Genomic DNA, 12,402 nt, shown 5'->3' with positions numbered 1-12,402 from the left:
AAAGGCACTTGCAGCCTAAACCTGATAACCTGTGTTTGATCTCAGGAACCCTAGTGAAAATGAAAGAGAGAATTGTCCTCTGACATCCACATATGCACTGTGGCCTTTGTACTCACAAACACACTCTGTTTATTTATTAATGAAAAAAATTTTAAGACACAAAAAGTAAAGATAAAAAAAGACTTGGCTTCCTGTATAGGCCTTTCACAGCCACCCTAAGTCTCTTTTAATAATCCATACTCTCTTAATTTTGTTGGCAGGAAAAAACATCATATATTTCACAGCCTTCATTCCTCACAGCAGAAAAAAGTGGTGCCCGAAGGGATGTCCATGTTAGGTAGAGCATCCTACTTCCTTGTACCTTAGAAATTAAGGGTAAATGTGTTACATAAAAAGCTGAGTGCCAGGCAGTAGTAGTGCACACCTTTAATCCCAGTACTTCGGAGGCAGAGAGATGTGAATCTCTGTGAGTTCAGGAACAGCCAAGGTTACACAGAGAGACCCTGAGTCAAAAAGCCAATAAACAAATAAACAAAAAACACCACTGAGTAAAAATTCCCAAGAAATCAACTCTTAGGAAAATATCCAAACAAAGAAGAACAGACAGTAAGCACCACAGTAACAAATTTGAAAATCTATGAACAATAACCAACCATTCAATGAATTAGTACACACTACTGGACAATCATGGGAAGGGCTCAATACCTGAAGACAATGCTTCTTACTTATCTCCCCAAATCTTATTGCAATGGCACATATGACAAAAGGACACGATGTTCTTAGTCCCAACAGACTTGGACAGAAAAGAAAACAAAAGGTGTATGACACTGTTAAAAATACATTTCTAGGTCAGGCTTGGTGGTGCACATACTTATAATTCCAGCACTCAGGAGGCAAAGGCAGGTGGATCTGAGTTCAAAGCCAGCCTGATCTATATAGTGACTTCCAGGCTGGCCAAAGTTACACAGTAATGAATTAATAAATATTAAATACAAATATAATGAGAAAGAGGAACACAACAGAGATCCTACCTCACAAACAAAACAACCAAACATTTCTAGTCAAGAGTAAAAATGAAGGCCCCACTTCACAAAGTTTGTTATCTTTCTCCTAGACATGAGCTAACAGACTCACACCTTTGTATTTGCTGAAGTTTATTTCTCCAGACAGACAGCTAATACACAGTGTTCTGATGAGTTTCCCTACTCAGAGTGCCATTAACAGAGACCCTTCCTGTTTGACTTCTGCTTGCAGGCACTGAGATGAGACTACAGAGGCCTTGGTTACCATTGTGAGCAGCCTCACAAATGTATACATAATCTACCATACTCTACAAAGCAAGCCAGCAGAATCATCCTTTATCTCAATCCCCTAGATCTATAAATGTCAATCAATGATAACGAGATTTCTTATCAACACAGCAAAAAGTTAGAACCCTCCACAAAGTATGCACAAATGCAATCAGGCGCTCCTCAGAGGCTTTCCAAAGCTCTCTGACAAATCAGACACTTTACCAATCCAAGTAATTCTGTAAGTAAAACTTGGAAAAATTGGATAGATAGCCAGAAACAATCTTTCATTAACATTTTATGTACTCTAAGGAATCAATCTTTCTTTGCATTTTTTTTTTTTTTTGTCCTTCATAAGACCTTTTTTGTTTGTTAGTTTCTTTTTCAAAACAGGGTTTCTCTGTATAGCTTTGGAGCCTGTCCTAGAACTCGCTTATAAACTAGGCTGGCCTCGAACTCACAGAGATCCACCCGCCTCTGTCTCCCGAGTGCTGGAGTTAAAGGTGTATGCCACCATAAGACTCCTAGTTATTGTGGCATTAAGGGCTCCAATCTAAATCCAGATACAAAAGTAAATTTATTTTCCTAGAATTATGATCAGAAATTATTTGGTATGTAGAAAGAGAAGACAGAGAAAGAACTTGTTCACCTCATTTCAAATGCTTACCAAGTGCCAGTTGCTCTGTTAAGTAGTCTGCATACATTCATTATTCATCCAGAATCACTTCTTGGATGCCATCATTTCAACAAGCTTCTCTGACTTCTGATTGGTTCTCAACAGTCTGCTTCATTTTTAAATAGTACTCAGCACTATTATATATTATACTATTTTTAATGCTGCCAACTTACTTGTCCTATTTTTATCCATTAAAATTAAGTAATATAGTCTATCTTGTTCCCTGTAGCATCCTCAGCATTCGGGCACACAAAAACACTTACGAATTATCTTGTTGAATACACTCTAGGGCTCACTGAGATATTAGAAACAGTGGGATTTTTCTTAACCCAGGAATGTTAAGAAATTTGCCACAGGTAAACCAACTAAGAACTAAAACCTAGCTATAAAACCTATATTCCTTCTTCATGTTGTCATACTAAAGTAACAAAGGATTTATTTCCCTGGAGATCGCACGTGTTTTTTTTTTTTCCATCAAAATTTTTTGGCCATTAAAATTATTTACATATGCCCTGAGATATGAGAAAGGCTACTAAAAGAATACTAATCTGATCATGAAGACTATAGAGTTCAACAAGAGAGGATTCCATGATCATGGGAGAAATAACTAGAATGGGGTTAGCTGTAAAGAAAATGAAGATGTATTTTTTAAATTAATTAATTTGTTTTGGGTGATGCACCACAGCAGCCATGTGGAAGTTAGAGAACAACTTGCAGTAGGCTCTCTCTTTCCACCCCAGGTAGGAGTCCCAGGGGTCGAACTCGGTTCATCAGGTTTGGCAACAAGTGCCTTTACCTGATGAGCTATCTTTGCCAGTCCAGATAAGCCTTCCCTCCTTTCTAGGTATAAAACTATAGGATCCTAAAGAAAAAAAGCAGCCAATGCACTTAACCACTGAGTCATCTCTCCAGCCCCATAAATTTATCTTTAAGAACCAACAACAACAAAAAAGTGATTAATAAAGCAGTGGCACTCTAGGAAAAAACAGTATAAAAGAGAGAATCTGCCATGGTCTTCTCATTTATATTTCAACTACTCATAGTGAGACAATGGTTTAAAAAAAATTGTTAAAAACATATTGCTTATAAATTAAATGAGTATTCTCATTTTCAGAAAGACTGCCAGGATAGAATCATATAGATTATAAATAACACAATTTCTGATAATGAATACTTATTGACTTAGTGATGGACAAGCAATACGAACCCTGTTAAGTGAAGGGATATGGTCCTCATCCAGTTATTCTGTGGTACCTAAATAGTAGAAAGCGCTTCTGCTACTACTTACTACATCAACAGTTTTCTCTAGAGACAGGTATGATGGCTATGCTGATAGGGTTTTTTGTTTGTTTGTTTGTTTGTCAACTTGACACAAACCTAGGGAAGAAGGAAAATTAATTTGGGGGGAGGGGCGGACTTCATAAGATTGGACTATAGGCAAGTCTTTTTTTTTTTTTCCCCCAATGATTGATTTGAGAGGGTCCAGTTTACACCTGGGTAAGTGATTTGGCATAAGAAAGCAGGCCGGGTAAGACATGGGTAACAAGGCAGTAAGCAGCATTCATTTACTGTCTCTGTTTTCCAGGTTCACAACCTGAACTTCTGCCCTATGTGAACTTCAAGATGAACTATGAACTAAGCTGAGATGAATCCTTTCACCCTGAAGTTGCTTTTGGTCATGGTTGTTTGTCACAGCAATAAAATCTGAACTAAGACAGTAGCTTATAACTAATCTCAGCACTTAGAAGCTGAAACAGGAAAACAGTCAAAAGTTCAAATCTATCCTGGGCTACAGTTAATTCTAGGCCTGTTTGGGCTACAGAATGAGATTACACCTTAAAATAAGCAAACAAACAAACAGGCTAACAACCCCCAACACTATCTCCATTTCAGTAAGGGAAAATCCTTCCCTTTGAAGAAATAACAATAAAGCTGGGTATGGTAGTGCAGGCCTTTGATTTCAACACTCAGGAGGCAAAGGCAGATGGATGCATCTCTAAGTTCCAGGTCAGCCAAGGTTATATAATGAGGCCTTGTCTCAAAAAAAGAAAGAAAAAGAAAAAAAGGTAGAGGTGGGGGCAGTAAGTTCCATGAATCATGTTAAGTGGAACATGGTTGGTTAGCAAGCACAAGGCCACAGAAAAGATTTTTCTCCTTTGGCAGAACCTTCTTTTGTGATGTGCAGATGCTTCTAAGTATAGACAGTAGACCGCTAACAGTCAAACTACATTTCTAAGCTGCCACTCCGATCTCATGATGGAAGACCCGAGACAAAGCAAACTGATTTCCCCAAAGGGGGAAAAAAAAATACAAAGCAAGAAGGATACTATTAAGTAATTACTTCCCAAACTACTAGCCAGGGTTCAATTAGACACAGTTAACAATTCCAGGTGGAAAGTTGAGTAACTCCTGAAAGTTCAAACTAAGTATAGATTCAGTCACCAGCTCTGACTATAACCATCCAAGGATTTGAACACAAACTCCAACTGGCAAAGAGCAACAGCAAATGAGACAGACACAAATTATCCATTCCTCTTTTCTTCTCAAAGGCATCTTTCAAATATAACACATATAGGAAAGACCTTAGAGCCATAGGAATCACCATTAGTGGCCTTCATCCTAAGTCTGGGTATGACCACTAATTGACCTAGAATTCCTGTACAGGCAGATTCTTGAGAGCCTAGATAACAGATGATCATTTGCATCAGAAGCCCACACATCTTTATCACACTGCAGAGGGAAACTGTCATATTTCCCATGTACAGTCTCTGGAACCTAGTCAAACTGGAACTGGAACCTAGTTTCTAAAATGTAATCTGTGCACATTAGCTCTTCTAAATAAAACTTCCCAGCTTTTAAAAAAGTTTCTTTGTACAACTGGTTTTTGGTAGGACTTTCTTGTACCTTTCCAAAGTGAAATGATTTGAGCCCCTCCCTCCCCATATATAAAAATATATATCCTTTCAGCATCATTTGACCGAAGTATAAAGCAACCTGGTTGGCCTCCATGCATCCGATGGCATCTTCCAAGAGTGAAAACTCCACGCAGACATAGCCATAGTCGTAACCTGGGGACAGCATTTAAATACAGACGGGAGTGGTGTTAGTGCCTTGCAAACATAAAAGACACACTTATATCCCCTGTTCTGAACCCCTTAAACATAAGCCCTCCCATCTAATCCCTCCCTCCTTGACACTAGGCAAAGGTGCTTCCACAAACAGAAAAAGTATTGAAGGAAAAGTCTGTGTGTTTCAGAAGTTTGAAATTCATTCCAAATGGCTTTTTTCCTATTGACCAAGAAGATTCTTGGCCCTCTTATCATTGCTAATCAGGAACCAGTACCCCAAATTGAGTAATTTCACAGAAAGTTCGTGTGGGACCCAAAACATTTTAACGGCAGGCCGAATCTTCTGGAAAAACAGCCAACAAGAACAGAAAAGTATCTGGGGGGAAATGTATCCAAAGAGAAGGAAGAAAAGCAAATTATTTCAAAGCTATGCTAAGAGTCATCGTTCTTCAAGCAGAAACCACCTTCAAACAGAAGTGCTGACTGAATGACGCAACTATTCTATTTGGATACCATAAGAGGCTTCTGGTTGGTTGACAAGGAATAGACCATTTCAGTCACCACTATCATCACCACCACCCCCACTTCAAACTCAAGACAAAATGAACTAAAATCTTTATGAAAGAGGAAGATATAAAAGCATAAATATTAATAGCTGGATCCAAAATTGAGCTTACATGCAAAAAGCTGATGATAGAGCAAGCAGGGGAAAGACAGCAGTTGTTAGTAATCAATGTATGGTCAATGACTCTAGGCATCATCATAAAATGCCTGTCACCTTAACATTGAAAAAGTATTATCTGCAACACACACCTGAGGCTCTAATGACCCATGAAACTAGGAGTCATGGGATTTACAGTCTACTGAACTCTACTTATTAACCTGTCTCACAGTTCCCAATACTGCTGCCATGATTACATGTGCCTTCTAGGCTTCTTCCATTTCCTCATAGGATAAAGAAACTCACCTCTAGAACTTACACTATGCAAATGGAACAGAAAAAAATTGATTGTGATTTATTTAGATGAAAAATAGAATTAGGAAAGAATACAACATAAAACCTATGTGGATTTTAAACAAAGAGTAGATATAACAAGAAGAAACTGATACTCATTGAATTAAGGTATCAAAAGCCACAGTTTACAGAGCAAGTTCCAAGACTGTCAGGGCTATATAAGAAAATTGTCTTGAAAAAAAGGTAAATTGGCTAGATTCTACCACAGTGGTGTATAAGATTCTGGATTCAAAATTTGCTACCAACAAGAGACAGAGACAGACAGACAGACAGACAGACACACACACACACAGAGAGAGAGAGAGAGAGAGAGAGAGAGAGAGAGAGAGAGAGAGAGAGAGAGGCGCTAATGCCTATCATTTTAACTCACAGGAAGCAGACACAAAGAGAGCTGCAATTCAAAGTCAGCCTATACTAAATAGTGAGACCTTGGAGTGTTGGCTCAACTCTGAGCATATTTTTGCTCTTTCCAAGTACCCACATGGAGTTGTGTTCCTAGTACCAACATGGTGTCTCATAATTTTCTGTAACTACAGTTCCACAAGATGCAATGTCCAATTCTGATCTCAACAGGCACCAGGCACACACATGGTACACAGACATATATGCAGGCAAAACATTCATACACATAAAACAATAAATCTTTTGAATTTTTAAAAAAAAATAAACTGTAAGAACATCAAATTTGGCAAAATGGGCTTGATTCCTTGTTACATGGAATAGATGGTCTAAAATGTTTTGTTAGTAATAACTTTGACTTTGGACTTGATAACTATTTTAACTATAAAATGTTACATAATGATACAATGATATATATAAATACTTGCTTTGAGTTTAAGAAATGATCAGAAAGAAGAAACAGATGTTCCTAAAAACTTCAACACTACCTCAGAAATTTTTTAATAAAGACAGACTCTTGCCATGTAACTCTGACTAGCCTGGAACTCACTAGGTGGACCAGGCTGTTATTGAATTTATAGAGATCTACTTGCCTCTGCCTCCAGAGTGCTGGGAATAAAGGTATGCACCACCGCACCTATATAGAGACAAAATTCTCTAGCCTAATTTCACAGTTCTGGCCAACTCCAACTTGCTTAAACTTACCACAAAAATCAGTTTCCTCTTATTAGTATACCACACTAATCCTTTAGTATACATATTTGTATACAATTTGTTAACTATGGAAATTTTCTTGTTAATTACTTTCAAGTGGAGTTTTCTAAACAAACTCAGTTTGATATATATAACATATATAAAAATATACATTAAGACATTCTGCATTTTGTAAATGGTTCTAAATATTCTCTCAAAGCACCAAAGAATAACACAAAGGAACATAGATGCCTTTTATCACCAAATTTCTACTGTGAATACTCAAAAGCATATCCATAAATCAGAAAGGCATAGCCATGGATCATGTTTGAATGCTTTGATTACCACTAAAAATATTATCAAAGGAGTTCCCTAGAATATGGAAAACAAATAATACTCTCTCAACTGTCAAAATGGAAAAAAAAAAAAAAAAAAACAAAAAACATGACAACTAACACCAGATTGCAAAGCCCTAAGTTTCCTTGCTAAACTTAAAGAAGCCAATACTGTGGCCCAAAGGAAAACAGGCTCTGTGGGAAGAACCAGATGAATCACGCATGATGACATTCATACTTTGTTGAAGAATAAGCAGGTTTTGATACTAAAGGAGGCACATGAGCATCTGTATGTACCAACTTTACAATCATATGAAGTTCACAAGCCTACCACTCAAGTTTCTTCTGCACTCACGTTTAGCTATCAAAAGAACACATATTTAAAGTTTGATTATATAGGTTTTTTTTAAGGTACCCATTCTTGATTCCAAGCATTCAAACTTTATAATTAAAAATTTTCAGAAATTGCCAAAAGATAACAATATTAAGTATTTAGGTAGTACCCGTTACAAACAAGGTTCTATTACAAAATCCTTTGCATATACTGGTTTAATCTCCACAAAACTACTATAGAGGTAATTATTTCGCTACTCATGGGGAAACAAAGAAAGGGCAAGTAATTTGTTCAAAGACACCTTAGTTTTAATACCAATGCTAAGCTTTTTAAACCCAAGCAGTTCAGATTCAAATGGATACCATTAGCCACCACACTGTATCCTCTTTCGTTTTTTTTTTTTTCAATATTAAGAATTGAACTCTTCCACTTGCTAGTTAAGAGCTCTACAACTGAGCTATCAATCTAATTTTGTCTTCTATGTACTTAAAAAACAAAACTATAACACATGTGTTTACATGCATGTGGAGATCAGAGATAATTTTTTTGTTGCTGATTTTTGTTTTTCCAGACAGGGTTTCTCTGCATAGCCTTGGCTGTCCTGGAACTTGCTCTGTAGATCATCTGACCTCCAAGTCTGAGATCTGCCTGCCTCTGCGAGTGCTGGGGCTAAAGGTGTATGTCCCCACTGCCCGGCTCAGAGTTCAACTTTTCAGAATAATTTTCTCTCCTTTTAGTATTTGGGCCTCAGGGATGGTACAGTGGTGTCAGGCTTGGTGGCAAGTACCTTTACTCACCTAGCCATCTCACCAGTCTACCCTGTTATTCAGAAGTTTTTAAAAACTAAAACACAATTATATCCTTTTCCCTTCCCCTCTCCTTCCTCCAAATCCTCCAGCATCATGTTCCCACTCCAATTAGGGGCCTCTTTTTTTTGGGGGGGGGTTTGTTTTGTTACTGTCACTTATTTAAGCACATACACCTATAAATACAACCTTTTGAGTTCATTTAGTGTTGCTTGTACGGATATAATATTTCAGGGATAACTATTTGGTATTTTTATCCTCAGACAAGGCTATACTTCCCTGGCTGACTTAATTTTGTTTTGTTTTACTTAGTTTAGCTACTGAGGCAGGGGGCTTGCTATGTAGCCCTGTGTGGCCTCAAACTTGGAGCAATTTGCTTTTACCAAGAGAGTACTGAGATTACAGGAGAGTGCCTCTATTCCTGGCTCCCAGACTAAACTTAAACTTCAGGATGTAGAATAGACTGCTTAAACCTGCTATTCTCCTGCCTCAGCCTCCTGAGTAGTTAAGGACTACAGGCATGTGTCTCTAGGCCTTAGCCTTCCACTTGGCAGAAAGACCCTAAGCTTGATTTAAATAAATAATCTTAATTTCTATTTTTTTCAGCCTCAATACAGGATGAGTTCTGCATGCCTAAGGGCAGATGGGCCTTTCTATAACTAAGAAATACTGAACGGAGAAGCACAAGAGTTACTCCTGTTTTAATATTTTTTTTCATTTTACATACCATCCTAATTCCCCCTTCGTCCCTATTTTAATATTTACAGCAGAATCTATGTGAGTGGGCCTAAAGAATCAAGTTAGGAAGTATTCACTCTCAATAATTGACTCTATTGGCTGCCAGAATTATTCTGAAAAGATAAAAACTAGCAATTCTTATTATAATAGATGGCTGTAAAAATTATGCAGCAAATAGAAGTATATAGCAATTAAAGCTTTAAAAATAAATACATCCTTATGGATAATTATGTAAATTGTACCAAAAAAAAGGGCTGGAATTAAATACAAACTGAATCTAACTCAGAAGTTAGAGACAAAAATTAGCATATGAGATAAAAACCATGCACTGTCAAAATCACACTTGGAGAGCCCAAGGTGAAGAACAACATACCATCTTTCAATATAGGTAAATCCAACATTGCCAGTTTTCCTCCAGCGTTGCAACACATCAGTTTTCCTTTGGTTGACACCAGATGAAGAGGTTGGCTTGCATTTAAGGGCCACAATGTATGAAAAATATATCACTTTAAATAACAGAAGCACAGCCAGCACAGTAAATGCTCACACTCAGAGAAACTTGGAATCAGAAACCAAATGAAGCCTTAGCCAGGTCTTATTCCCATTTCCATGATGATTCAGTGGAAAGGAAAACAGGACACAGAATGTAGGGGAGGGAGGCAGGATTTAAGCAAGCACAGATGATTACACAAAAATCTGAGAATTAATGCAATACAATTGTATACAAAACAATATGATTGTATTGCTATAATGAAATAACCTGGGGTTTTCTCATTTCTCAAATTTTTACCTAGAGAAGTAACATTCTGAAACCCAACAACGAATCCTGTATTCAGAATTACTTGAACTCAAGATGGTAAATACTGTTAACAATTCCACAAAAAAAAAAAAAAAAAAAAAAAAATTTATCAGAGAAAGTAACAAAATGTCTATTTCATTACCTTTATTTAATGTTGATTTTTCTGGGAATACATCTTGGTAGGCTAAAGGGTCTTTGTACTTACTTTTATGTCTACTAAAAAACAGGCACACCTGACTACATTTTCTAACCTAAATGCACATATTCCTTAAGCTTTTTTAGACAGCCAAAAAAGATAAGAATGAAAGAGGGGAAAGAAAAATCTAAAAATGTAACACTTTCAAATCTTGGCTAACAAGATCTGAATTTGACCCCAGGACTCACATGGTTGAAGAAGAAAACCAATTTCCCCTACTTTGTCCTCTGATCTCCACACAAGCACTGTGACACATTCGAGTCATAGTGCGTGTGCACGCACACGTGCGCGCACACACACATATACACACACACAAAGTAAATGTAAAAGTTCCTATCTTATTGATCTAATCATTTAGTTACCAAAAACTCTATGAAAATTACTTAGGGGGGCTGGAGAGATGGCTCAGTGGTTAAGAGAACTAGCTGTTCTTCTGGAGGACCCAAGTTCAACTCCCAGCACCCACATGGCAGCTCACACCTGTCTGTAACTCCAGTTCCGGGGAATCTGACACCCTGGTCACACAGACAAACAGGCAAAACACCAATGTGCATAAGAAATAAATAGATAAATCTTAAAAAAAAAAAAAAAAAAGGAAATTACTTAGGTAATTAAAGAGGAATAAGGTACAGAAAACAAAGACCTGATAACAATATCCAACCCAACCCAAAACTAACTCTTTGGTCTCGATCCCTGCAAGGCTTGATTCTACAATGCTAACAAATGCAATCCCAGATTGTTTAAGTCAACTGTTAGTTTACAACAGGCCCACCTTTTTAAAAAACTGTTTCATTGATTCTTTGTGGATTTCACATCATGCATCCTGATCCCATTCACCTCCCATCCCTTCATAGCTACCCTCTGCCCTTGTAACACCAAAATAAAATTTAAAAGAAAAAAACCAAAACCAGAAACAAGGAAGGAAGGAAGGAAGGAAGGAAGGAAGGAAGGAAGGAAGGAAGGAAGGAAAGTCTGGGCACGGAAACGTTAGTACCCTTTAATCTGTACATCTTTACTTGTACTGTACATCTTTACAATGAGTCTGGTTTGAGGCTTCCAGTTTCTGCTACACCCATTTACTAGACCCTCACTGAGACTCCTCTTCGATATCCTGTTGTTGCCCCGTGTCATGGAGATTCTGCAGCGTTGCATCTGCAGGGCAGGCCCCTTCACAAGCTCCAGCAGTTCATAGATGAGGTAGATGTTGGGGTGGACCAAACCATAGCCCTGGTTCTGGGACTGGGTGTTAGCTGTGTTGGTCAGGCTGCCATTTTGCCCTCATTAACACCACCAAAGCTAGCTACCCAGCATAACCCTGGCTGCACCCACCACAATAGACAGCAAGGGACAGGACCAGGTCTCCTGTCCTCATGTCCTCAGGCCAGGTCACCCACACTCATACCACCAGAGCCAGCTCTCCCACTCTTGTACCCTGAGGCTAGCTCTCTACCTGCCACAGGTGGCAAGAGATGAGGGCATCTTTGCCTCGTCCATGTTACCACATGGCAGATGGGGGGAGCCAGCTTTCCTACTCTTGTGCTGCCTCCTCACCCCATCCCACCCACCCCCACCCAATCACCTGTGCCCCCCCCAGAGGGTCAGCTCTATTGTGCTGCTTGGGTGAGATGCTAGGCCCACTCTCCCTAGTGCTGCAGCTGGTGATGGGCAGGACCAGCTCTCCCACCAGCCACAGGCAGTGAGGGGTAGGTGACAGGTGAGGGCTCTCTTGACCACCATTTGGTAGTTGAGAGGTGGGGCCAGGTCTCCCAAAGCATATTTGAGGGTCAGATCACCTGTGCTCCCATCAACAGGGTCAGCTCTATTGTGTTGCTCAGGCGAGGTACAAGACCTGTTCTTCCAAGTAATGCAGCTGGTGAGGGGCTGGGTCAGTTCTCCTACTCTCATGACCCTGGGACCAACTTTCCCAGTTGCAATAGGTCAAGAGGGGTGAGAAGCAGGCCCACTTTTTGTAACATTTTATTTAGGTTCACAAGATAGGCAGCCCTACCTTCAAATTTATCTAGAAAACAACATAAACCCAGATGAATTTCCGA

The 12,402-nt window shown here is 38.7% G+C and overlaps 1 protein-coding gene across 4 annotated transcripts in view; it reads right to left on the bottom strand.

Annotated features, from left to right (window-relative positions):
• Rbm6 (RNA binding motif protein 6) overlaps window positions 1-12,402 on the bottom strand; it is a 99,420-nt gene that overhangs the window by 47,753 nt on the left and 39,265 nt on the right. For all 4 annotated transcript variants that reach the window (XM_051204758.1, XM_051204765.1, XM_051204773.1 and 1 more), the window contains one exon: window positions 4,960-5,033. In XM_051204758.1, the coding sequence (XP_051060715.1) occupies window positions 4,960-5,033 (74 nt within the window). The remainder of the gene's footprint in view (window positions 1-4,959; window positions 5,034-12,402) is intronic.

The sequence above is a fragment of the Phodopus roborovskii genome, unplaced genomic scaffold, assembly GCF_943737965.1.
Source record: "Phodopus roborovskii unplaced genomic scaffold, PHOROB, whole genome shotgun sequence".
In the NCBI taxonomy this organism is placed as follows: Eukaryota; Metazoa; Chordata; class Mammalia; order Rodentia; family Cricetidae; genus Phodopus; species Phodopus roborovskii.
This window is presented reverse-complemented; position numbering and strand designations above follow the sequence as displayed.